The following is a 26,578-nucleotide window of genomic DNA, read 5'->3' on the forward strand; positions in this document are numbered from 1 at the left end:
ATATCTCTAAATCTGTCCAAACGTGAATCCATGACCATGTTAAAGTCTCCCATTCCCAAAACAGTTGCAGTCAGATAGGTTGCCGCAAATGCAGCCGCCTGTTTTTTCACATGTAAGGATCCTGGCGGTGGGATGTACATTCCCAATATAACGTATTGCATATTGTTAATGTGAGCATATATGAATATGTATCTGCCATCCTTATCCACCTTGGTGGTGACCTCCTCCCATCTCAAGGTTTTATGCTCCAGAACGGACACTCCCCTTGAATAAGAGGTGTGGAAGGAGTACCTCGCCCATTGAACCCAGGGCCGTTGCAAAACCCTGACTTTGTTAGGCACTAAATGGGTTTCCTGTATACAGGGCCGCCATCAGGAATTTCAGGGCCCCCTACAGCTAAATTTTCTGGGCCCCCCTACCGTGACACCGCCTGTTAACGGTACTCCGTCCAGCACTATATCATGCTACCCAGGGCCGCCATCAGGGGGGGTATTAGGGGTACTGATGTGAGAGGCCCGGCCAAACCTAATTGAAAGGGGGGCCCGGCAAACTGCCGCGACTTGCCTTTGGTAGAAAAAAAAACAGGCCCCTGCAATGGGGCCCGTTTTTTTTCACCAAAAGAATGTCATGAGCTGCGGGCCCCCCTTTCAATTAGGTTTGGCCGGGCCTCTCACATCAGTACCCCTAATACCCCCCCCCCGATGGCGGCCCTGGGTAGCATGGGGGTTGTCATGGGGCCGTCAAACACCGCCGCCCGTGCGACCGATCGCGCGCACCCGCAAACTCCCGCGCATGCGCACCGGCGACCGCCTGGAACCGCGCACCGAATTTTGAGGCAGATTGTGACCTGCCCACACTATCTTGCTGCGTTTTTTGCCTGCGGCGATTGAGGACAGCAGACAAAAAACGCAGCGAAAAATGCATTTTCTGCCTCCCATTGATTTCGATGGGAGGTCAGAGGCGGAACCGCGGCAAGAAAGGACGTGCTGCTTTTTCTTTTTTCCGCGACTGGCTCCCATTGATTTCAGATTAAATCAATGGGAGGCAGTTTTGGAAGTTGTTTGGTGCTGATTCTGACGCAGTGTCCGAGTCAATATCAAGGCCCAAAAACTCTGTGAACTGGGCCTTATTGTTAGGGCTTATTCAGATGAACGTGTAATACATCCGTGCAACGTGCGTGATTTTCACGCGCCTCGCACGGACCTATGTTACTCTATGGGGCCGTGCAGACTGTCAGTGATTTTCACGCAGCGTATGTCCGCTGCGTAAAACTCACGACATGTCCGATATTTGTGCATTGTTCACGCATCACGCACCCATTGAAGTCAATGGGTGCGTGAAAATCCCGCCCAGCACTTCCGCAGCCATATAAACTATGAATGAAAACAGAAAAGCACCACGTGCTACAAACAGAATGTCATAATGATGGCGGCTGCGCGAAAATCACGCAGCCGCGCATCATACGCTGCTGACACACGGAGCTGTTATGGACCTTTTGCATGCGCAAAACGCCACGTTTTTGCGCGCGCAAAAAGCACACGCTTGTGTAAATACGGCCTTAGGGTAGGAACACGCTAGGCATGAACACTGTGCATTTTATGCAACACTTTATTGTGAACAAATCTCATCCACACGCTGCAAAAAAAATGGACCTGCAGTGTGGCTTTTTAAGCCGCAGCATGTCAATTTATTCTGTGGAATCGCTGCTCCTCTGTTGCGGAAATGCTGCGGTTCTGCCGCAAAAATGACAAATGAGAAAAAAAAAAGGTACTTTTTTAAATTGATAAAGTTTAGACTTACCCCGGCCGTAGTCCTGGTGACGCGATCCTCTATTCTTAGCGCAGCCCCGCCTCCTGTCATGACGTTTCATCCCATGTAACCGCTGCAGCAGTCACATGGTCTACAGCGTCATCCCAGGAGGCGGGGCTACGTCCAGAAGAGAGAGATGCGTCACCTAAACTACGGCCAGGGCAAGTCTAAACTTTTTTTTTCCCTGCAGGATTCCCGCAGCGGACATGCCTTACGAAACCTGCGCCACTATTTGGTGCGGTTTTGCTGGCATAATTCCCTGCGGCTACCGGGGCGGATAAGCTGTGTAGTTTTACTCAGCATATGTGTAGTTTTACTCAGCATATCCGCCTAGTGTGTTCCTTATGATGTCGCTCCTGGAGCTGCTGCCGGTCTCTAAATAGGCAGTTGGTCCAGTAGAATTTGTAATTATTTTTTTTTGTGAACCAGCTTAAAAAAATACAAAACTTTTGTGTTAGGGCCTGTTCACATCACCGTTCGCTTCCGTTCCGGGGTTCCGTCTGAGGTTTCCGTCGGGTGAACCCCGCAACGGAAAGTGAAAGTGACAGCACAGCTTCCGTTTCCGTCACCATTAGCGCAGTCTACTGCGCTATTGATTCCGTCCGAAAACCAGCCGGAATGGTGACGAACGGAAACTATTAGCGATGTTTCCGTCACCATTGAGATCAATGGTGACTGAAACGGAAGCTGTGCTGTCACTTTCACTTTCCGTTGCGGGGTTCACCCGACGGAAACCTCAGACGGAACCCCGGAACGGAAGCGAACGGTGATGTGAACAGGCCCTAACACAAAAGTTTTGTATTTTTTTTAAGCTGGTTCACAAAAAAAAATAATTCCAAATTCTACTGGACCAACTGCCTATTTAGAGACCGGCGTTTTTTCTCTGCTGTCCTCAATCGCCGCGGGCAAAAAACGCGGCAAGATAGTGTGGGCAGGTCAAAATCTGCCTCAAAATTCTTTAAGGAATTTCGAGGCAGATTTTTTTTCTGCCTGCAAAATACTCTGTGTGAACAGGGCCATACATAAACAGCATTTTGAGACATTTTACTCACTGTGTCTGAAGAGCTGCTGGCTCCCACTACAGTCCTCTTCAGGCGATGTCTTCGGTCCAGACGTCCAGTCCTTCACCTCCAGCCAGGCTCCAGGTAAGTTCTGTCCATGTGTGTGTGTCCGCGGCTGCGCGCCCTTCGTTCGCGGGTGCACGCGCTGGCGATCGCGGTTGCGCGCTTCCGTGCTTTGGCGGGTGCGCGCGCGGGCGGTCTAGAGTGCGGGCTTTCGTGGGTGCGTGCTCGCCGACGCTCGCGAGTGCGCACGCGCGGGAGTTTCCTTGTGCGCGCGATCGGTTGCGCGTGCGCGGGCGGTTCGACGGCCCCCATGACGAGAGGGGGGCCCGCAGCTCACGACATTCTGTGGTGAAAAAAACGGGCCCCATTGCAGGGGCCCGTTTTTTTTCTACCAATGGCAAGTCGCGGCAGTTGCCGGGCCCCCTTTTCAATTTGGTTTGGCCGGGCCCCTCACACCAGTACCCCTAATACCCCCCTGATGGCGGCCCTGCCTGTATACATAGTATATGAGGGTTGTACTTTTGAATTTGAGCAAACAAAATAGTTCGCTTCTGTGGGCTACCCAATCCGCTGACATTCCTTGACATAACAGTTATAGATGATATTGCATGTTATACAAACACAGTAGGAACCGCAGCTCCCAATTTTTAGGGAAAATACCCATCTCCATGACATCAATATTTCTCGCCCCACACAAAGATGTTACCAACTGTAACAGCATACATCTGTACTTGTAGTATTACGTATTTACACCTATTCAAGGCAGTTTCGAAAAACCGTAGAAAATAACAAACCTAAACACTATTAACTGGGCCGACAATGCACGGTGTAGTAGAAAACATTGTCCATACGTGCCTAAAACTGTGGCACTAAATAAATTACGGGGACTGCCCCATGCCATATAATGACGTATTTTTCTTCCATGAATCAAACCTTTATCAACCTATATGAACAATTGTACGCCCATGAAGGATCACAAGGCGAGGGTCACACATAGAGAATGAGTATCGTCACACTACCACAATAAGACAAGTATCGACATACAATACAGAGCACATGGCAGTGGAGGACGTCCAGCGTCCATCTTGTACTTGCCCCCATTCAGGACCTATCCGAACCAGGTCAGTCCTATCCAGGGATACAATCCACACTCCACAGCATCCCAAAATGGACCGAGTAAGTCAGTCTGAATCAGAAAGACAAAAAAAGGCATTCTGTCTTCCAAGTAGGATTAATGGCGGCGAGGTAGGCATCTGCTCCTCACCCATTCATCAGCGTCTTGCGGTGTATTAAAGAAAATGGAGCTATCTTCATCCACCACCCGCAGCCTCGCAGGATACGCCATAGAGTATTGAATGTTCAGCTCTCTGTCGTCTCTTTACAGCCATAACCGTCGCTCGTCGTTTTTGTAGATCCGCGGAGAAATCCGGAAATATAGACACTGCGGCTCCATTGTATTTAATCTCCGGGAGTCTTCGAGCCAAACGTAAGATCAAATCTCTGTCGTTACAATTTAGCATTCGGGCAAGCGGCGGTCTTGGCAGAGCTTCCGGTGGTGGTGGTCTTGCCGACACTGTGTGCTCTTTCCACCGCAAACGCTTGTGAGAAGGCTGCATCCGGAAACATGTCCCGTATCCACTTCAGGGTGAATTCACCTCGATTCTGACCCTCTGCTCTTTCAGGTAAGCCTATGATTCTGAGGTTATTCGGCGTAACCGGTTCTCAAGATCATCCGTCTTCGGTTTCCACATTTCAGCGGCTGATTCCAAGTCTGCAATGGCGTCTGGTATAGTAGCCTTCCTATCCTCCACTCCGGAGACCCTGTCTTCCACCTGGGTAATGCGCTCCCGCAAGTTTTGCATATCTTGCCTTATTAGACCGACATCAATCTTAACCTCCTCCATCTTTCCAGTCAAGTAGGTCTTACACGCTGCTATAGCCGCCAGCAATTTATTAGTCACCTCTGTCAATGTGCGATCCGAAGCTGCTTCGACATCTGTGGCTATGCAGTCAGAGGATACAGTGCTTTTAGCATGCTGTGTCACAGGAGTGCTTCCGCCATCTTGTACCTCACTCCTAGCGTACTCTTGCAGGTTTTCAGCCGCCGATTGTACTCTTGTTGGGCTCATTGCTCTCCTCCTGTGTGCCCTCAGCCTCCCAGACCTCCTGGACGTAATTTTGGAAGACCAGGATAATGTTAGGATAAGCTATGGCACGAGATCACTGCGGAGCTACAGACTCATGCAACTGTTCCCGCTACGTGCCAAGCCACACCCCCAATATATTTATCTTTAGGTAAAACTTTTAAGTTGTCTAGAACTGCACCTCCTACAATATAATATCAATGACATTTGGGGCAGGGTAGAATATGACGACCTAAATTGAGAATTGGGCGTTACCATTCCCTTTGTCAATGGGGTGTGTCTGATTGGACAGTGTCAACCATTGTAGGGACACACCCAATTGACAAGGGGAAAAGTAACCCCCAGATTTCAATTTAGTCATACATTTCCAAGAGGAATAACAGGAACGACAAAATGACAATTTTGAAAAAAATATTTTCTTAAAACTCTGAATTGTATGTAAAATACAAGTATTTACTAAAACATGTCAGAAGAGCTGCCGGGTCCTCTTTATAGTCCAGCTGTGAGTACGTGAGGTTTTATTCTCCTCATGGATGTTTGTGTATGCAGCTCAGTCATTCAGTTGCTTGTTTGCTAACAAAGGAAATGCAAAGATCAAATCATGGTCTAGTTCATTTCATTCCTGACAACTGAGTAGCCACAAAGTTATCACCATCTTGTCCCCTTTCTGACCACATTATAGAGAACAGCAGCATTAGAGCATGATGGGTAAATACGGTGAACATACAGACTTGGAACGAGAGATGCCACTGCTGCTACTACTGCTACTGCTACTTCTTCTTCTTCTTCTTCCTCTTCCTCCTCCAGAAGTAGCACCATGTGGCAGTCAGTAGGTAATGTGTTGCTAGAAATTTTTTTTTTCTAGTTAAACAGTTAGTGTATACATGATTACACATTGTTCTAATTTTTTTTAATGTTTTCACAAGTCAGGAAATATTATAAATTAGATTCTAATTTATAATATTTCCATGTGCTGGTCACTAGAGGGAGCAATTCCCAAAATTGCAGCATTGGCATGTGGTAAAGCAACCTCATGCTTCAAAATTGGAGAAGACACACTCGCTCTAGTGTGCTCAAACAATCCCCCTCCTTTATCCTGGCTAGTGCCAGGAGAAAGGAGGGGGTTGAATGTTCAAACCTCCTACACTGTGTGCCGCCATTTTTTGAGCGAATGCACAGTGTAGTAGGCTTACATACAGTGGTAATCACACAGTATAACACGAACATACACAGACCTAACTTACCTGCTCCTACCGCCGCCGCTGCCTCCGCTCCTAGTCCTTGCTTCTGAACATATGGACGGAAGCCGCGACCGGAAGTCGTCATCTTACTGTCTGGCCGCGGCTTCAGGTCCACATGAAAATGTCGCCGGATGTCGCTCTGCCGAAGACCTTCCTTTTGGACTGTGTGGGTGCGGCGCATGCGCCGTTCCCACACAGACGGCGTACGCTATAGTGAATGGAACGGCTCCCGTTCTCATTCTCTATGGGGCTGTATGTGCCTTATTCCATCTCTGTATGTCTCGTTAATCGACACATACAGAGATGAAAAAAAAAAAAAATGGCAGCCCCCATAGAGAAGTTAAAGACAGAAAAAAGAAAAAAGTAAAACACAAAAGCACAAATAAATAAAATTTATTTTAATAACATACTAAAAGCAAAAACATATAAAAAATTTAGTTTTCGTGACACCCGTCATTTAAAGGCTTCATACACCTTTGAAAACTATTAAAAAAAGACATTTATGACATTAGGACCTGTTCACATCAACGTTCGCTTTCCGTTGACTGGTTCCATCTGAGCTTTCCGTCGGAGGAACCCATCAACAAAAAGGCAAACGCAAACCACAGCTTCCGTTTGAATTACCTTTGATTTCAATGGTAATGCTTCCGTTGCTAATGGTTTCCATTTGTCTCCGTCCCATAACGATATAATTGTTTGCCTTTCCGTTGATGGGTTCCTCTGACGTAAAGCTCCGACGGAGCTGTATCTGAAAAAGTTCAAATAATTTTTAATAATAAGTCATTACAAAGTTGCCCCAGTCACACTGATACACATTTTTATTTAAAAAAAAACAAAACATCAATCATTGTTTTCAAAGCTGTACAAAGAATTTGTAGTTAGAAGCCCATATAATGATTTTGGTTACAGGAGAATAATAGGTCATGGTGCTTGTATAACTGGGTCTAGACCAGGGGTGGGCAAACTTTTTGACTCGCGGGCCACAATGGGTTCTAAAATTTGACAGAGGGGCCGGGCCAGGAGCATTTGGAGGGAGTGTTTGGGCCGGATATACTAAAGCATTAAATGTAGTGTGTGCAAACCTCATAGCACAGTAAGAACACTACAACCCAATTTATTAACTGTCTTTCAAATGTGAAAAATAGCCCTTATCAGTTAATAAATTTGTCTCAAGGAATATGCAAGATATGGCATTTACATACTATTTCGCAGATACTGGGAGGAGGAAATGTAAATAGATTAAAATAACATACGCACTGTGATTTATCAAGAAAAAAGTTCTGTTGACTCTGTAAATTAGCTGCCAACCTCTGAGCAGTAGCCGCCCGTTCTTGTGTTGACTGCTTGCTAGCATAGTTTGCATGCTTCGTGGCAAAGTGACGGCTGATATTGTACTCTTTGAAAACCGAAGGGCTTAATGGTGACGTGAAACGAAGTGAAAATTAAAGTGAAATAAAGAGAAATACGCGCCACATTAACCCCTTAATGACCGGGCCATTTTGCACGTTAATGACCAAGGATTATTTTTTGTTTTTTCATGGTCGCATTCCAAGAGTCGTAACTTTTTTTTTATTACGTCGACATAGCCGTATAAGGGCTTGTTTTTTGCGGGACGAGTTGTATTTTGTAATTGCACCATTTTTAGATGCTTACAATATATTGATTAACTTTTATTAACTTTATTTTAGGAGAGAATTGAAAATAAGCAGCTATTCCAGCATTAATTTTCACGTTATAAATTTATGCCCTTTACTATGCAGCATAAATAACATGTTACCTTTATTCTACGGGTCGGCACGATTACGAGGATACCAAATATGTAAAGGTTTTATATGTTTTCCTATGTTTGCACAATAAAAACCCTTTTAGAAAAAAATTACTTGTTTTTGCATCGCCGCGTTCCAAGAGCCGTCATTTTTTTATTTTTCCGTCGATGTGACCGTATGTGGGCTTGATTTTTGCGGGCCAATGCGTAGTTTTCATTAGTACTATTTTGGGGTACATAGGACTTATAGATTAACTTTTATTTTATTTTTTATGGGGGGAATGGGAGAAAAGAGAGAATTTTGCCGTTGTTTTTTGCGGGTTTTTTGGACGCCGTACATCCGGCGGTTTCATTAATGTGTTCATTTTATTGGTCAAGTTGTTATGATCGCGGGGATACCATATATGTGTATGTGTTATTTGTTTTGACACTTTTACTGAATAAAACCACTTTTTGGGCAAAAAAAGTAGTTTTATTTGATTTTGACTGTAATTATTTTATTTTTTTTCAACAAACTTTATTTAACTGATTGACAGGGGACTTCACTATGCGATGTGCCGATCGCATATATAATGCTTTGGTATACTTAGTATACCAAAGCATTATTGCCTGTCAGTGTAAAACTGACAGGCAACCTGTTAGGTCATGCCTCCGGCATCGCCAAACAGGCAGTTGCGGAAGACAGACCTGTGGGTCTTTGTTAGACCCCCGGCTGTCATGGAAACCCGACGGCGACCCGCGATTTGTTTGCGGGGGCGCCGATCGGGTGACAGAGGGAGCTCCCTCCCTCTGTCAAACACATTAGATGCCGCTGTCACTATTGACAGCGGCATTTAATGGGTTAAACTGCCGGAATCGGAGCGCGCTTCGATTCCGGCAGTTGCAGCAGGAGCCAGGCTGTGTATAACAGCCGTGCTCCTGCCGCTGATCGCGTGGGTACACTGGCAGTACCCGCGCGATCACAGGACGGATATATCCGTCGTCCTGCGCGAACTAGCAGCTGCTGAGGACGGATATATCCGTCCTTCGGCGTTAAGGACAACGGTCAATGTGTTTTGAGTGCGCCATCTATTGGGAAAACGTGGGCATTGCAGGGAAAGGGGAAAAAAAAGGAGGTTTTTACTATGATTTGGACAAGTTCGGCGGGCCGGATTAAAAAGCCTAACGGGCCGTATGTGGCCCGCGGGCCGTAGTTTGCCCATGTCTGGTCTAGACAGTGACTTGGTCAGGATTAGTCCTTTCAAAATCATTACTTGCTGAACCTCTAGGACAGTGGTCCCCAACCAGTGGCTCGCAACCTCCTGCAGTGCGACTCGCTATAGGAACCCTGAGTTATAACCATATAGTCTTGCTACAATATGACATCCACATTAACAATATTACACACATTGCCAGACAAGTGCTAGTTTGGATGCTGGAATATCGGTGTGTTAAATTTCAAACTGAAATATTTACCTGCAAATTGAAATTTAATGTTTTGGTCTTTTCTCCACGTTTAATATGTTAGTATTTTTTACTTAAATGTGGCTCCCGGCAAGGTTGGGGGCCGCTGCTGTAGGATGACCTGTAGACCTCGTATCTTCTGTGACAATGTTAGATGCTTACATCAAGTCCAGAATCCCTGATCTTGTTTGTACTGAAACCTGCAAAAGGCCAGGAGGTCACTGTTGCTTTTATGAGAACATTTGTAGAGCGCTCAACTTCTGTTCTGCTGAGATTTATTAACGTATCAGAAAGCGAAACATTTCATCACTTTTGCAAAGTTCTCAAAATGACAGCTGCATGCACAAATTTACATCTATATCAGTGGCAAATGCAGGATTGGGGGGTTTCCAAACGAGGGTATTTATGCTAGGAGCATTGACAGATAACTGATATAGGTCGTGTGACTGGACTGGTTCATTCCCGGGCCGGCACCAACATCACTCAGACCGCCGCCACGTGACGTGCTGCTAAATGTCAGTCACGTCAGGCAGAGTGGATAGCGGTAGTGGTAAGCTACCGCTCTCTGCTCTGGGGCCTATGTGCTACTACCTATGTGCTACTATCTACAAGGGGCGAACTGTGTGGCACTCTACCAGCGGGGGCTGTTTATCACTCTGTACAAGGCGGGCTGTGTGGCACTCTGTACATTGCGGGGATGTGTAGCACTATTTGCAAGAGGGGGTGTGTGTTTATATCTACAGGGGGCTGTTTGTTTTTGGCCATCTACAGGGGGCTGTGTGTGGCACTATCTACAGGGGGCTCAACTGGGGCATTATTGCTGAGGGGGCACTTTTATTGTGTCGAGCACTGAGGGATCCTTATTACCATCTTTGGCACTGTTTGTTTAGAGGATGGGGTATAGGTGTGGAGGGTGCTGGAAAAGCGAGAAACCAAAATGTCTGCCAAATTCTGAAGACGAGTCGTGGCTGGAATAATTCGTCGGTGGTCTGGGCCATACTTTGTATGGGAGCACGGGCCGAAAATGCAGATGGCTACCTGTGGCCGGCCGTGCCCGCTTTCGCGGACCATCATTACGGGCACTGCCGTGTGCATGGGGCCTTGGCGTGGGAATGCTACATGTGGAGCTGTGATTGGTGAGTCACTCCTAACACAGTGTACAGGCAATGATTTTGTAATGTGTCCGTAAAAATTTTGGTCTGTCCTTGATTTTTAGCTTTATGGAGGTTCGCAAACCTGCTCGCTAGTGCCGTCAATTGTATCCGCGTTCTAAGGACTCGGATACAATGGACTCCTATAGTATGTGAGGGCCTTCCGGCCCTGGTCATGGGGGATTTCTGGGCAACTGGAAAGCCCCCCCCCTTGCATGCGGCCTAATATATGTATTAGTGTGGCACTATGTTTGCACCAAATGGATTGAGCCACGTCGGGAGTTAGTTTTGGTGGGGGTGCATGAGCTGGCACAAACACTGATCGCCAGGATGAAGGGGTCAGTGGTGCTTTGCCGAGCATTATGCTCCTTTGACGGCTGAGTTATGGCTCTCAATTCACAGAAGTTAATTAAGTGAACACAGGCTCTTTTGTACTGGGCATCAGACATAGGTGCTAAGATCTTGCATATTATCGTTTACATGTCAGAAAATCTTTTTTTACACTATTCATTGGATAGCAGTTCTGAGCCTTCTTTAAAGAAGACCCCCAACAGAAACACAACTTTCCATCATGGCTCCCGCGCCTGATTGTTTATGCAACTCTAGAGTTCTTTTATGTATATTATAGTCACTTCACTGCTGTCCGACCCCATGTCTGCTTCTGATCAGACGCCATCTTGAATTTTAGATTTCACCCTTAGGCTATGTTAACACGGAGTATTTTGCAGAGTTTTTTGACGTGGAAACCGCATCGCAAAACTCTGCAAAAACGGCCCGAAAATGCCTCCCATTGATTTCAATGGGAGGCGTCGGAAAAAGAAGCGACATGCCCTATCTTCGGGCGCTTCCGCCTCTGACCTCCCATTGACTTCAATGGGAGGCAGAGAAAGCGTATTTCGCGGTGTTTTATGCCCGCGGCGCTCAATGGCTGCGGGCGAAAAACGCTGCGAAACTCTGAGTGCAGGGAGAGGAAAATCTGCCTCAAACTTCCAAACTGAATTTTGAGGCAGATATTCCTCCTGCAAAATACTCAGTGTGAACATAGCCTTACTTTTCCTCTGTGCTGTGCTACAAATCCCATGATGCCTTAGCACAGCATCACATAGGTCCCCAGGTATACCACGTTTCACCTCCTATTAATAGGAGACCGTTACAATTACCATACACTGCAAATACAGCGATCTAATGATTGCATGTTCAAGCCCCCTAGGAGGACTTAAAAAAAAAATATGTCCAGATTAATTTTAGAACGTTTTTTGAACAGCATTAAAAACTATTTTAATAGTTCGAAAAAAACCTTTCCATTTTTTAAAATAAAATCTAAAGAAATAAATTAAAATAAACGCTGGTATCGCAACGTCCGTAAAAGCTTGAACTATCAAAATATACCGTTATTTATCCCACGCAGTGAATGCCTTAACAAAATGGTACCAATAAAAAATAAGTTCTAAAAATGTTATGGATCTCCGAATAGAACACAAAAACCTGAAAAGTTTTTATTGTGGAAAAGTAGTAAAACCTAAAAAAAATAGATACATTTGGTTTCACCCTAATCATGCTGACCCACAGAATAATGTTAACATGTCATGTATGCTGCGTAGTGAATGCCTTATTAACCGCTCCATCGACAGAAAAATAAAATAGTTGTGGGACTCAGAAAATGGCAACACAGAACAAATAATTTGTTATTTTTATTTTGTAAAATTAGTATAAAAAAACGATGTAAAGTTGATCACATTGACCCGCAGAATAAAGATAAAATTTTTAGCAAATGGTGAACTTTGTAAAAAAACTGAACCAAAAAATAGAATGGAGGAATTGCTGTATTTTTTCCATTCCACTCTACAAAATAATTTTGTAAAAGTTTTTTCAATACATTATATCATAGATTAAATAGGGCCATTAGAAATTCTATCTCGTCCCGCAAAAACAAAAAAGCCTTGTACGGCTATGTCAACGGAAAAATAAAAAAGTTATGGCCCTTAGAAGGCGGGGAGGGGAAAACAAACTGGAAAATAGACTAGGTACTTAAGGGGTTAATTGTTGAATACCCTCAATGCAGGAATTTCTAGGGTGCTGCAGGGATAGGTTCCTTCGTGCCGCCTAGGATACAAGATTTTGAGGGAATACTAGGGTGAAGATGGGGTGCAATCCCCCCCCCCCCCGTCATTACCTTTCTTTCCACATGACTACTGGTGGTTGCTATTGGCACCTCCAGTATTTACTGGTTTATTTCGGTTACTTAGGGCTCCGTACACACGACCGTGTGGACGGCCGCGGACAGCTACCCGCATTTCCCATATAAAGTATGGTAGCACGGTCTGTAAAAAGCAAAATATGACCTGTCCTATCTTTTGCGGAGCCTTTCAATGGCAAATATACGAAAAGGTTTCCGTGGGCAATAGAAGGGAATGGGTCTGTAATTACTGGTGAATTCTAGGGTCGTGTGCATGAGGCCTTACTTGGTGTGGTGTTCTGACTTATTTTAGAATGCGGCCGTTATCTTGGTCTATTTTTAATAGTATTAAATAAAGGTATATTATAAAATGGAATTTTTAGGTTTGACATTTTAGACTGTGTTCACATCACCGTTCCTTTTCACTGAGGGGTTCAGTAAGAGGTTTCCGTCGGGTTTAGTAGACTACGCTATTGCTATTAACCCTTGCACAACTGTCACAAACGGAAACCATTTGCACCGGATCCGTCACCATTGAAATCAATGGTGATGGAAACTGAAACCTATGGTTTCCGTTTGCGTCTATCAGGGCTCCGTTCTGACGGAAAGCTCAGATGGAACGTCAGAACGGAGCCCTATCGCAGATGTGAACGAGGCCTTAATGTGTACTCTTCATCTGTGTTCACCAATGAGTCGTCACTGCCCGATAACGTGCTGACAAACTCCGTTCATATTACTATCGTAAGACAACTGGAGGTACAAAATAAAATAAGTGTCTTTAAACCGCTCGGCTTAGAGGCACCAATGCACGTATACTTAAAGGGGTATTCCGGCGCTATACTATAAATGTCTGATCGGCAGAATGGTGTCCTGCGTTCCGCTCTGTGCTTAGAACTTGTACACGTAGTGGAGGAGAAGTAGGGGCGACTCGACCACACCTCCAGTTGTCTCCATTAGTCTATAAGGAGTTATAGAAATAGAGGAGCTCAAATTTGGACTTGGAATTCTCACTTTTTTCTCATTCATGTCTATTGTGGGTATACCAGTTTAGGGTGTTGCGCTGTTATATTGATAGGCTGTTGTAGGTTATTGTAACTTTCAGTTCCATAGGATTGATGTACGACTCGTGGTGTTTCATTATCTATCTAAGAAGGTAAAAAAAGTAGATCCCGACAACTACGTACTGATAATCCAACTACGTACGTATCTAACAGGAGATATGTACCTGAGGAAGAGGTCAGACCGATCTTGAAACACGTTGTACGTTCATTAAATCATCCTTTCTAGTATTTACTCCAATCCTTCTAATTTTGGTGGTGCCCGTTGGATCCGTCATTTTTCTTTTTGCTTAGTGTTAGAAGATAAATCATGGCATATTCCAGTGGATGCTAAATGTACGGAGCTATTGTCCCCTAGAAGCATTGCTACTGTGTACCATACAGGCTCTGGGCATATATACAGGCACTGGGCATATAGCTGTGCCGTGTGTATGAGCCCTCCTAGTGCGTGCAATAGCGCCCAATAAATGCCACCATACCCCACTAACATGGTTTACCAGGAAGCTCGCCCTATTTGTAAAACAGCAGGCTTCTCACTAATTGGCAGAGAGGGATCACCTGACCATTTTACGAACTAATAAGGGTCCCCCGCCCCAAGGCTGCAGCGGCCGCATGCGGTTGAAACCACGCCCACATGCAGTGGCTAATGGTCACATGATTTTGCCAGCGATACAGTGTTACCGGCAAAATTGCAAGGCCATTGGCCACCGTATGTGGGCCTGGTGCCATCCGCCTGCCGCCGCTGCAGCGTGGGTGCACCTTAACTGGATGTTTCTTAGAACTGCGATTTAAAAAATATGTGAAATTCGAGATTCATCATAGTAGCCATTCTAGAAACATTAACAAAACCCACAGCCGCTCGCAGCAATACCAAGAGCTATATACTATATACAGACTGCTGCTCTGATACTGTCCTGTATGTAGTGTCAGAACTGCACACATCGGCAGAAACTCCCTGGCAGCGTTCTGGATGGTATATAGTGTGTTCAAACGCTGTCGGTTATATGTACACAAGGGTTTACATTATTTTTCATTATTCCTATATTCAAGTCCGTATTGCAATGTATATGGTTATGGCGATAAATATCTCAATATAATTATTATCTAAATATCGCTGATATCACCGTAGCCTCCTTCCAAGTGAGCAGGTTGTGGGCTTGTGGTTATATGTAGCAGTGAATGTGAATGAGCCAAGCTGCAGTGTAAAGCAGAGGGGAAGTGACAGACGCCTTAGCCTCTGGTCTCATCAGCATTGAAACACGAAGTGCATAACTAGCCATATAAATGTAAATTTCAGGCCTGGCTGGAGCTCTCCTGTTAATCTGCTGCTTTCTTTTGTCTGTCAACACTTTCTACAGTATAAACATCAGATAATCCAGATTATTATGTTGACTGTTCATTCATTGCGTTATGCGCAGATGGCACTTTCTGCGTATAAGAGAATTCCCTATTGTACTATAGATACACAGTTCACAGAATAATAACCGGACACACAATGGGGCAGGACGGCCATTTTTTCTTTCAAACTGGAGACAGATGTTGGGATATCAAAAGAAGATTGTGACCCTTAGTGGCTGGCGGGCACAATATACATATATAAGGAGAAGGCTGTCTGCAACAGCTAAGCCCAATTTCCCAGCCACCACAATATAGATAAAATAAAAAAACTTTTATTCAGCTACGTATAGCTTAAACAGACCACATGAATAATAGATTAAAATTATCAACAGCCGAGAACCGGATAGAATTAGGTGTCATCTGAATGAACAGACACACACAGTACAGGCATAGGAGTGTCAGTATTCCCTATCCAGTTAGAATTGTAATTAATGAAGTGTCCAGTGAACAACAGTAAATCAGGTCGACGGCTGTGTATTAAAATATTAGCAGCCCCCCCGACATGTTTCGCTACAACGTAGCGTCCTCAGGGGTCCACGGGGCTAATGGCGGCGCGGGATGAAAAGGATCCTGATATAGATGCGTCCGATGACACATCCGAAGGTGTGTCAGGCAAAGTAGCCAATAGTAACAGAGGAGACATAGTGGACTCTCAGCTGTGTGTAGCTGCCGTATGAACAGCAGGGTAAGAAGGTACAATCGCAGACCTGAGGCGGCGCATGCGCACTAGAGTAAAGAACGAACTTAGTGTGATAATCCTAACTTAGATCCCGACTCAACCAAAGAGTCGCTCGCGCATGCGCTGATGGACAAAATGACCACTTAGTGCCGGAGAGGTGCATTCATGTGCGGCGATGTAGATTGTCATCACTGTCAGAATGATGACATAGGATAAGTGTCCATAGATGAATTTGGCATTTCTGAAATAAAATTACAAAAAAACATAGAAAAATTACAGGGAGAAATAAAGGAACGGAAACATCGCAAATACATCCGTGATAGAAAAGACTTTGACCTTGGACAAGTTTACACCTATAAAACTGGTTCATACTCTAAACCTAAACCTAATACAGTGTTCACTGACTTCTCTGAGTCGGATACTTCAGGCACGGAGGAATCCAGAAATAGTGCCGATAGTCTTAGACTTGGCACTAAACGTAAAATTAGGAACAATAGACCAAGTTTTTCCAAGAGAACTCCGACTGTGTCTAGACAATTTGTAACTAACACTCCTTATCATACTACAAAATGTCCTCCCAGTACATCAAGTTCCTCTTCCTTTCTGTCTGGGCCTGCTCTCTCATCTATACCAAACTCTATGAACACACCGTCCACACCTCATGTCTCCCGTGCCAATTCAAGCCTACATGGAGGGGACAATATTACCAAACAATCTACTGGTCCCCTCACTACTTTTCCTTTTTTAGGCCCTCCCAGTCTGAACTGGGGGATAAAACCCTAAAATTTGATATACAGGCAGCAAGGGATGATGAGATGCAAATTATTAATTTATCCTCGTGTCAACTTAACTCTCATCAATTGACTTTGCTTAAAAAGGGTCTGTCATACACTCCAACTCCATCTTATGACGAATTTGTTTGGGTAAAGGACATTAACCTCTTCGCACGAAAATTGGCCCTACATAAGTACTTCAAAGGGAATTTTTCTGGGAGAACTCTTCAGGACCGTACGGAAACTAACACCCTGAGGGACCTTGAGAGTTTACTCCATGAGAGTGAATTTGGTGTTGCAGATGCCATTGGACCATTCTCGACATTACGTCCTAAGTCCAGGCTCACACCTCCATTTTCACAATACAGTCACATTGACACCTTTGTTAGGATGGTATGTAATGATCTCAAAAAACTTAAAATCAAGAAATCTAACATCTTTGGTAACCTTAATAATGATGAGAGAGGGGCACTGGACACTTTGTGTAAAGATGACAATTTAGTCCTCAAGCCCTCGGATAAGGGGGGCAATATCGTGATCATGAGCCATGCTGACTACGTTAGCATGGTTCATAGGTTACTTGATGACACTACCACTTATGTCATTTTGAGCACTAACCCTACGGCTAAATACCTTGCCGAACTATATACCCTTCTTGATGGTGCTAGGAATCAGAATCTTATCACTAGTGATGAATTCAAGTGCCTTTATAACTTGACTCCTACTTTGGCGACCCTTTATGCGTTGCCAAAGGTTCACAAAGCAACCTCTCCCATTCCGGGCAGACCCATTGTGTCGGGTAATGACAGCCTGACACAGGGTATTAGTCTCTATGTCAATGAGATATTAACACCATTTGTCTCTTCATTGTCTTCCTATCTTAAGGATACCAAAGACACCGTCACCAGGATCCATGAGATCAATGTAACTCCCACCACTATGATAGCGAGCATAGACGTGGAGTCCCTTTACACCAATATCCAGCATGATTTGGGACTTAATGCTGTTAAGCATTTCCTCAACACTAAAGGCATCCAATTTCAACGTCACAATGATTTTGTTTTGTCACTTTTACACTTCTTACTTACTCACAATTATTTTATCTTTAACCATAAATATTATCATCAAATTAAGGGTACGGCTATGGGCACTGTTTGTGCACCCACCTATGCGAACCTTTTTTTAGGGTGGTGGGAAGACACTATAGTTTTTTCTGATAATTTCCTCTCTTTCACCTCACATATTTCATTTTGGGGAAGATACATCGATGACATTCTCATCCTTTGGGATGGGGATGCCAGCACTTTTTGTGACTTCATGTCTATGCTCAATGCCAATTCTATTGGCATGAAATTTACGTATGAGATTCACGATCATACTATTAATTTTCTTGATCTCAAGATCTCTCTGGATCCTGGTGGCGGTGTCCAGACTGATATCTTCCGTAAGGCTACTGCTACTAATAGCCTTCTTCACTGGCAGAGCTATCACCCTCCTGCCCTTAAGAAGGGTATACCCATTGGTCAATATTTGAGAGCTAGACGTAATTGTTCTAGCGAACTATCTTTTCAAGCTGAATGTGACGGTCTTTTTAACAAGTTCTTGGCACGTGGCTACCCTAAAAAATGGTTGCATAGGGCATATGCTAGGGCAAGGGCCTCGGATAGGAGTGACCTATTGTCAAATAAGGTTAAGAAGGACACTATAGCAGGGTCATCTGATATCATCCGATGCATTGGCACGTACGATGCTTGTTCCTCTCAAGTTGTACAAATCCTTCGTAGACACTGGGCCATTCTCACTGCTGATCCCGATCTTAGGGATGCAGTGATGGCCAATCCGAGTGTCACTTATCGAAGGGGTAGGAACTTACGAGAGTTCTTGGTACATAGCCATTACTCTGGGCAATCTAACATCTCCTCTACTTGGCTCAAATCGTCACTTAAGGGCTTTCATCCTTGTGGCAGATGTTCTTTCTGCCCCCTAATGCCGACTGTGAAGAATTTTTCTAACCCTGTCGATGGGAGGTCCTATCGAATTGAGCAGTTTTTGAACTGCCAAAGCAGCGGGGTTGTCTATGTTGCCAGGTGTCCTTGCCCTAAATTATATGTGGGTAAAACCGTTCAGGAGCTTAGAAGACGTGTATCTAGACATATGAGTGCAGTAACTTGCAAGGAGGATACTACTCTTACGAGACATATTATTAATTTTCATGGAGGTAACCCTAGGTTGCTAAAATTTTGGGGCATTACCCAAATTAAAATGGGCCCCAGAGCGGGTAACTTGGATCGTAAACTTTTGCAGGAGGAAGCAAGATGGATCCATCGTCTTAATACCATGTCCCCCTCAGGTCTGAACGAGGGCTTTACTTTCAGTGCTTTTCTTTGACTCTACAGTTGGACACTGTGGGAATTTTCTCAATGTTGTCCTCGTCTATATTATTGGACCACTGTGGAACTATGTGTATATTTATATCATAAACAATTTAAAATATTAAAACTACCTGCCTGCCTTCATTGCATTCTTTGCATTATTGTGGAGAATCCTTTCCAAAAATAGCCACTTGTAAAATGAGTGGTTAGTCTTACTGATGTACTTGTTTATTTAATTACGATTTGACCATATGAGGATGGCGGTTTATTATTATTTATATTATTATTTATATATATTTATTTTTTTCTTGATCCTGTGTTGATGGCTGGATGATTGACATCATCATAAATGATGGACCTGGGGTGGTTTCACAACATTTCTTCCCGTTGGGAATCTATGTGTTATTCTACTTATTCTTACCTGAGAGGTGATTCCTCTATGTGCCCTGTTTTTGAGTGTGGTTCTGTTAATATAGCGCACGCACACAATTTTGGGCTAATAATGAATGACACTTAGTTATCATTGTCGGCCGTTCACACTGACAGACACTTGTTATAGTGTCATTATTCTTACGGTGATGACAGTCAACACCGCCGTGTATGAACGTGCCTTTCCGACACTATGTTGTCATTTTTTCCACCAGCGCTGCGCTAGCGGCTCTTTGTTTGAGTCGGGATTTAGGTCAGGTTGATTGCAATGAGTTCGTTTTTTACTCTAGTGCGCATGCGCCGCCTTGGGTCCGTGACTGTACCTTCTTCATTGTAGCGCACACGCATAATTGTGTGCTGATTGTGAATGACATATAGTCATCAGTGTTGGCTGATTACATCTATGGACACTTATCCTATGTCATCATTCTGACAGTGATGACAATCTACATCGCCGCACATGAATGCACCTCTCCGGCACTAAGTGGTCATTTTGTCCATCAGCGCATGCGCGAGCGACTCTTTGGTTGAGTCGGGATCTAAGTTAGGATTATCACACTAAGTTCGTTCTTTACTCTAGTGCGCATGCGCCGCCTCAGGTCCGCGATTGTACCTTCTTACCCTGCTGTTCATACGGCAGCTACACACAGCTGAGAGTCCACTATGTCTCCTCTGTTACTATTGGCTACTTTGCCTGACACACCTTCGGATGTGTCATCGGACGCATCTATATCAGGATCCTTTTCATCCCGCGCCGCCATTAGCCCCGTGGACCCCTGAGGACGCTACGTTGTAGCGAAACATGTCGGGGGGGCTGCTAATATTTTAATACACAGCCGTCGACCTGATTTACTGTTGTTCACTGGACACTTCATTAATTACAATTCTAACTGGATAGGGAATACTGACACTCCTATGCCTGTACTGTGTGTGTCTGTTCATTCAGATGACACCTAATTCTATCCGGTTCTCGGCTGTTGATAATTTTAATCTATTATTCATGTGGTCTGTTTAAGCTATACGTAGCTGAATAAAAGTTTTTTTATTTTATCTATATTGTGGTGGCTGGGAAATTGGGCTTAGCTGTTGCAGACAGCCTTCTCCTTATAGATGTTGGGATATCACTCCAGCAGGGTATGTATACAAAGCCTGTGGTTCTCCCATTAGTCACAGCGGATTTCCAGGGAAGTCGCAACATAGGAAGCAGAGGGGGAGAAGAATAGGATCATTGCTAGGAGCTCGGTTCAGCACCAACGCTAGCAGCTGTAAGAGCCCACATGCACTATGCCCCTGCTCCCTACCATACCCGGCAAACTTGCCATGAAGACAAAAATATGCTGATGTAGCAAGCTTCTCTAATCTAGCATATCCATTAAATATTATACTCCACAAACATTGATCCAGTTCCTTTATTGAAATCTTTTAAGCTTTTGTTTTTACAGGTGTTCTATAGTTTTAATAACTTGGTAGAACGTAAACCCACCACAATCCATCGAAAGTAATCTAGCATATCCCATTCTTATAGACCATCTGTAAAGTGGGGTTCCACAGGGGTCCGTATTGGGCCCTCTTCTTTTTAATATGCTTATAAATGACCTTGTAGAGGGTTAAGAGTATAATTTCAGTATTTTCAGATGATAGTAAGCTCTGTAAAGTAATCAACACAGAGGAGGATATTGTAATACTACAGAGAGCTTTGGGGAAGCTGGAGGCTTAGGAAATGGCAAATGAAGTTTAATGTGGATAAATGTAAGGTTATGCATTTGGGCTGAGGAAACAAATTTGACAATTACGCATTAAATAGTAAAACGCTGTTTAAAACTACCACTGAAAAAGATTTGGGATATTGGTGGACAGTACATTTACATTTAGCAACCAGTGCCAGGCAGCTGCTGCCAAGGCAAATAAAATCATAGGATTCATCAAAAGAGGCATAGGTGTTCATGACTAGAACATAGTTTTGGCTCTATACAAATCACTAGTCAGACCACATATGGAATATTGTGTACAGTTTTGGGCACCGGTGTATAACAAGGACATGGCTGAACTAGAACAGGTGTGAAGCAGGGCGACCAAGGTAACTACGGGAATGGGTGGATTGCAGTACCAAGAAAGATTATCAAATTTGGGGCTATTCAGTTTACAAAAAAGACAGATTAAGGGGGATCTAATTACAATGTACAAATACATAACTGGACAGTAAAGAGATCTTTCTAATGATCTTTTTACACCTAAGCCTGTAACAAAGACAAGTGGGCATCCTCTACGTCTGGAGGATAAAACGTTTCACCATCATTCCAAATGGGGATTCTTTACAGTAAGAGCAGTAAGACTATGGAAGTCTCTGCCACAGGATATTGTGATGGTGGATTCTTCACAGTAAGAGCAGTGAGACTATGGAACTCTCTGCCACAGGATGTTGTGATGGTTGATTCTTTACAGTAAGAGCAGTGAGACTATGGAACTCTCTGCCACAGGATGTTGTGATGGTTGATTCTTTACAGTAGGGGTCTCAAGCACGAGGCCCGCGGGCCGCATGCGGCCCCTGAGGCGGTCATCTGCGGCCCGCGGGACACAGAGCCGTTCGTATCGGCTCTGCTCCCGGACTCTGTGGAATTCCCTGACATCGCTGTCTATATATGGACAGTGTTGTCAGGGTCTTCCCCAGAGCGGAGTCCCGAGCATAGCGCTAGTATCGGCTCTGCTCCGGGACGCTGTGGAATTCCCTGACATCGCTGTCCATATAGGGACAGTGTTGTCAGGGTCTTCCCCAGAGCGGAGTCCCGGGCAGAGCGCTAGTATCGGCCCTGCTTCGGGACACTGTGGAATTCCCTGACATCGCTGTCCATATAGGGACAGTGTTGTCACGGTCTTCCCCAGGGCGCAGTCCCGAGCAGAGTGCTAGTATGCGGCCCCTGAGGCAGTCATCTGCGGCCCGCGGGACACAGAGCCGTTCGTATCGGCTCTGCTCCCGGACTCTGTGGAATTCCCTGACATCGCTGTCTATATATGGACAGTGTTGTCAGGGTCTTCCCCAGAGCGGAGTCCCGAGCATAGCGCTAGTATCGGCTCTGCTCCGGGACGCTGTGGAATTCCCTGACATCGCTGTCCATATAGGGACAGTGTTGTCAGGGTCTTCCCCAGAGCGGAGTCCCGGGCAGAGCGCTAGTATCGGCCCTGCTTCGGGACACTGTGGAATTCCCTGACATCGCTGTCCATATAGGGACAGTGTTGTCACGGTCTTCCCCAGGGCGCAGTCCCGAGCAGAGTGCTAGTATCGGCTCTGCTCTGGGACTCTGTGGAATTCCCTGACATCGCTGTCCATATATGGACAGTGTTGTCAGGGTATTCCCCAGAGCGGAGTCCCGGGAAGAGCGCTAGTATCGGCTCTGCTCTGGGAATCTGTGGAATTCCCTGACATCGCTGTCCACATATGGGCGCCCGCCATGTTCTGTCTTCAGTGCCGCCGCTCATTCGTTCAGTGCTGGCCGCATCGCATCAACCTGACAGCGCGCACTTGTCGGGACTCCGGAGCGGGGCAAAGACTGTATTACACAGCTGCAGCCCCGCTCTCATACATTCATGTATTACTATACTACCATGGGGCGGCTGAACAGCTTAGTATCGAAATACATGAAACAACGGTATCGAACCGTTTAGGGATGCACAGTATCGAAGTTTCGATGCATCGCGCATCCCTGATAGTGTGGCACTGGAGGCGCAAGGCGGTAGATTTAGTAAATTTCTGCTCTAGTTTTTAGTGTTTAGTAACTTTATATGAATATTATCTTCTAATTAAATGTTTTATTTGCTCATATTTATAAAAAAAAAAGTTAGCAAACTAGTTTTTGATCAGTTTATGATGTTGTTCCTTTTTGTTTACATTTCATTTTATATAGGCGTATACTTATCCGTTTCTTATCTCCACAGGTACTCAAAATGCTGACCAAGTTTGAAGAGGATGATTTCCTTCTCTGCTGAACCAGTAACCATAACTGTTTCTGTGACCCGAGTATCATGCAGCAGACTTTATGATGGATGCTACCCAAGCAAGCTACACAGGTCAGATGATTTTCAAGGACTTAACTTGTCATGGACGGGCTCAAAAAAGAGGGTCAGTAAACCAGGACATAAGAAAATCATACCAATTGCGTGGACACCTCTCACCAAATATGAATGAGAAGACATGTACTGTTGTTCTCACTCGGCTGGAAGATGTAACCGGCTCCCATATTATTGAAAGTCAGGGCAGGACATCATCTAATATCTCTTGCTGGGTAGATGAATTTGGAACTCTAAAAGTTCATACTGGGCTTACCTCAGAACCAAGAAGGATGGGTTCAAAAGCGCAACTTTTTCCGGGGGCTTCTACTGGTGAGGGTACAATGAAGGAGTTACCTGAACCTCGAAAGAGAAGACTAGCTTCTCTCAATGCTGAAGCAGTAAATTATTTACTCTTTGAGAGGGCTGATGGCTGTTCTTCCAGGAAAGCTAATAAAGATTTAAGCAAAGCGGGCGAAAACCGCAAATCGGTTGTGGACTGGACTTCCTTGAAAAAGCTTGATAGCAACTCGGCTAGCAAAAAGAGCAAGCAGAGATGTATAGCCCAACATAGGTCAACTTCAGATGGTGTGTTTGATGACAGTGTAAAGAGAAAAGCGAGTGAAGTGTCTTATCTTCCTGCTCCAAAGAGGTTGGCAAGTTTAAATGCTGTGGCATTTCTGAAGCTCACCAATGAAAAGGGTCAGTCTTTGAAACAAAGGAGCAAGTCAAATGGCGACAGTGGACGTTCTGTCAATGCTTGCTCAAAATCCAAACTGAAGTCAAAATCTCACAAAAAGACCTGCATAAAACCTAAAAAAGAGTTCCTTCACCAGAAAACCGAGGACTACCATCGCTGGCATGGCGGGTCTGACATTGGATTTCTACAACCAGAACGTCAAGAGTCCACAAAGCCTTTGGTTAAAGTGGAGCGTGTTCACGTGGAACAGTCTTCCAAGAAACACAATGGCTCAGAACCTTTGTACCACAGACTGCCTTTGTTAATGGGAGGGCAGGCTTCTATGAAGCCAGAGTATGGTAGACCGGGTGAAAAGTCTCCCACTCCCAAGCAAGACTTCCTGCAGCCTTCATTTCCAGTACAACAGCTTCATCATTTGCCAGTTCCAGGTGGCCACACGGATTGTATCTGTGTTTGTGACTCCTCAAACGTAGCAACTCTGGATGGAAGCTACATTTCTTATGGCCAAAGTGGATTACCATGTAATGGGTATTCAGATTACTCCTTGTATCCAAAAGATGAAGTGTTTTCTCAGCCAGTGCACTGTGAAGAACTCTTAGTGCCACCGAGCGCTTTACATCATAGTGGAATGTTTGAGCACCTTCCTTGGTGCAGTTCGCGGTATTCGTATGGAGAAGACACTGGCACAAACACAGATAGTCTTTGTGGATTAATAAGGCTGCCACGTGGCAGGCTTAGCAGCACTCACATGGGACCTAGTACCTATCCATATAAAAAGCCTTTAACGCCAGGTATGTTCCAATTCTATTATGTTGACTAAAACCTCACAAAGCTTGTTTTAGATGTTGTATGAGTAACACATTTTTACTCTTTAATTGTATGGTCAAAAATGTTTTCCCCATGAAAGTAAGGATATGCCACCACTTGTTGATTGGTGGGGTCTAACTGGCGCGACCTCCATTGATCTTCAGAATGCACCCTTTAACTATCACGGTGTCTCCTTCAGTGTTTCCCTGCATAGCAGCGCTGCTGCCCATCTGTTGTGCAGGAAACTTCAGCACAGCCCCATTCACTTGATGTCGCAGTTCGCTCTACTGTGGGTGGCTGAAAGCACTACTGTGCAAGGAAATAGTCGAAGGGACCGGTGAGAGTCCCATAGGTCGTACCCTCACCAATTATAATGTTATGGCATATGCTAGTGAAATGCCAGAACGTAAGATGGGTATGCCGGTTAGGTTTAGGTCTGCTTTATTATGCTGCGTGGCAGTTACAAATAGTGATTTATATTTCTAGAACAAAGCATGGTCTATGTTCAGAACTTTTTTTTTTTTCTTTTCAGTCCGTATGTTTTCATCATGTTCTTGTGTGTTAATAGGAATTTCTCATGTATTTCATTTTAGCTCCATTCATTCATTAGAAATGAAGCTAAAAGGAGCGCTCATCAGTCTCTTCTACAGCGACAACAAAAGACAGTGGGCAGTCAGAAACGGGTTCGATAAAGTTTTCAGTAGTGTACAAAAACTAAAAAAAAAATATTAAAAGTAAAAAAAAAAGCCTTTTCCCATTTTCCCCCTAGAGCATTATAAAAAAAATAAACAAATTTGGTATCGCTGCATCCATAAAAGTCTAAATTATTACAATATAACATTATTTAACTCACACGTGAATGGCATAAAAGCAAATTAAAACGCCATTACCGCTGTTTTTTAGGTCACCTTAGCTCCAAAAAAAATGTAACAAAAAGTGATCAAAAAGTCGTATGTACCAAAAAACGGTACCAATAAAAAAAAATACATTTCAACCCGCAAAATATAAGCCCTCACGCCACTCAAACGCCAAAGAAACAAAAGTTTTGGCGCTTAGAATATAGCGACTCAAAACTATTTTTCTTTTTTCACATAATTTTTTCTTTGTAAAAGTAGTAAAATATTTTTAAAAAAAAATTAGTAATAATTGTATCGCCATAACCGTATTGACCCTCAAAATAAAGTTTAAGTTGACGTTTTTACCGCATGGTGAAAGCCGTAAAAACAAAACCCAAAAAACAATAGTGGAATCGCAGTTTTCACCCCACATGATTTTTTTCCCCAGTACATTATATGGTGATTTAAATGTTACCAATAAAAACCACAACTCTTCCCGCAAAAAATAAGCCTTTACACCTCTCCATTGGAGTAAAAATAAAAAAATTATGACGAAAAAAATAAATAAATCGAAAATGGCTTGGACTTTAAGGGGTTAAAGAGGTTTTCCAGGATTTAAAAAAAAAGGCTGCTTTCTTCCTAAAACAGTGCCACACCTGTCCATAGGTTGTTTATGGTTCATTTCAGCTCCA

At 44.2% G+C, this 26,578-nt stretch overlaps 1 protein-coding gene across 1 annotated transcript in view; it reads left to right on the top strand.

Annotated features, from left to right (window-relative positions):
• BAHD1 (bromo adjacent homology domain containing 1) overlaps nt 1-26,578 on the top strand; it is a 172,683-nt gene that overhangs the window by 67,111 nt on the left and 78,994 nt on the right. Inside the window, exon 2 of the mRNA XM_075844758.1 lies at nt 23,433-25,034. Coding sequence (XP_075700873.1) covers nt 23,534-25,034 — 1,501 coding nt within the window. The 5' untranslated portion in view covers nt 23,433-23,533. The remainder of the gene's footprint in view (nt 1-23,432; nt 25,035-26,578) is intronic.

This window comes from Rhinoderma darwinii, chromosome 12 (assembly GCF_050947455.1).
Source record: "Rhinoderma darwinii isolate aRhiDar2 chromosome 12, aRhiDar2.hap1, whole genome shotgun sequence".
Classification (NCBI taxonomy): domain Eukaryota; kingdom Metazoa; phylum Chordata; class Amphibia; order Anura; family Rhinodermatidae; genus Rhinoderma; species Rhinoderma darwinii.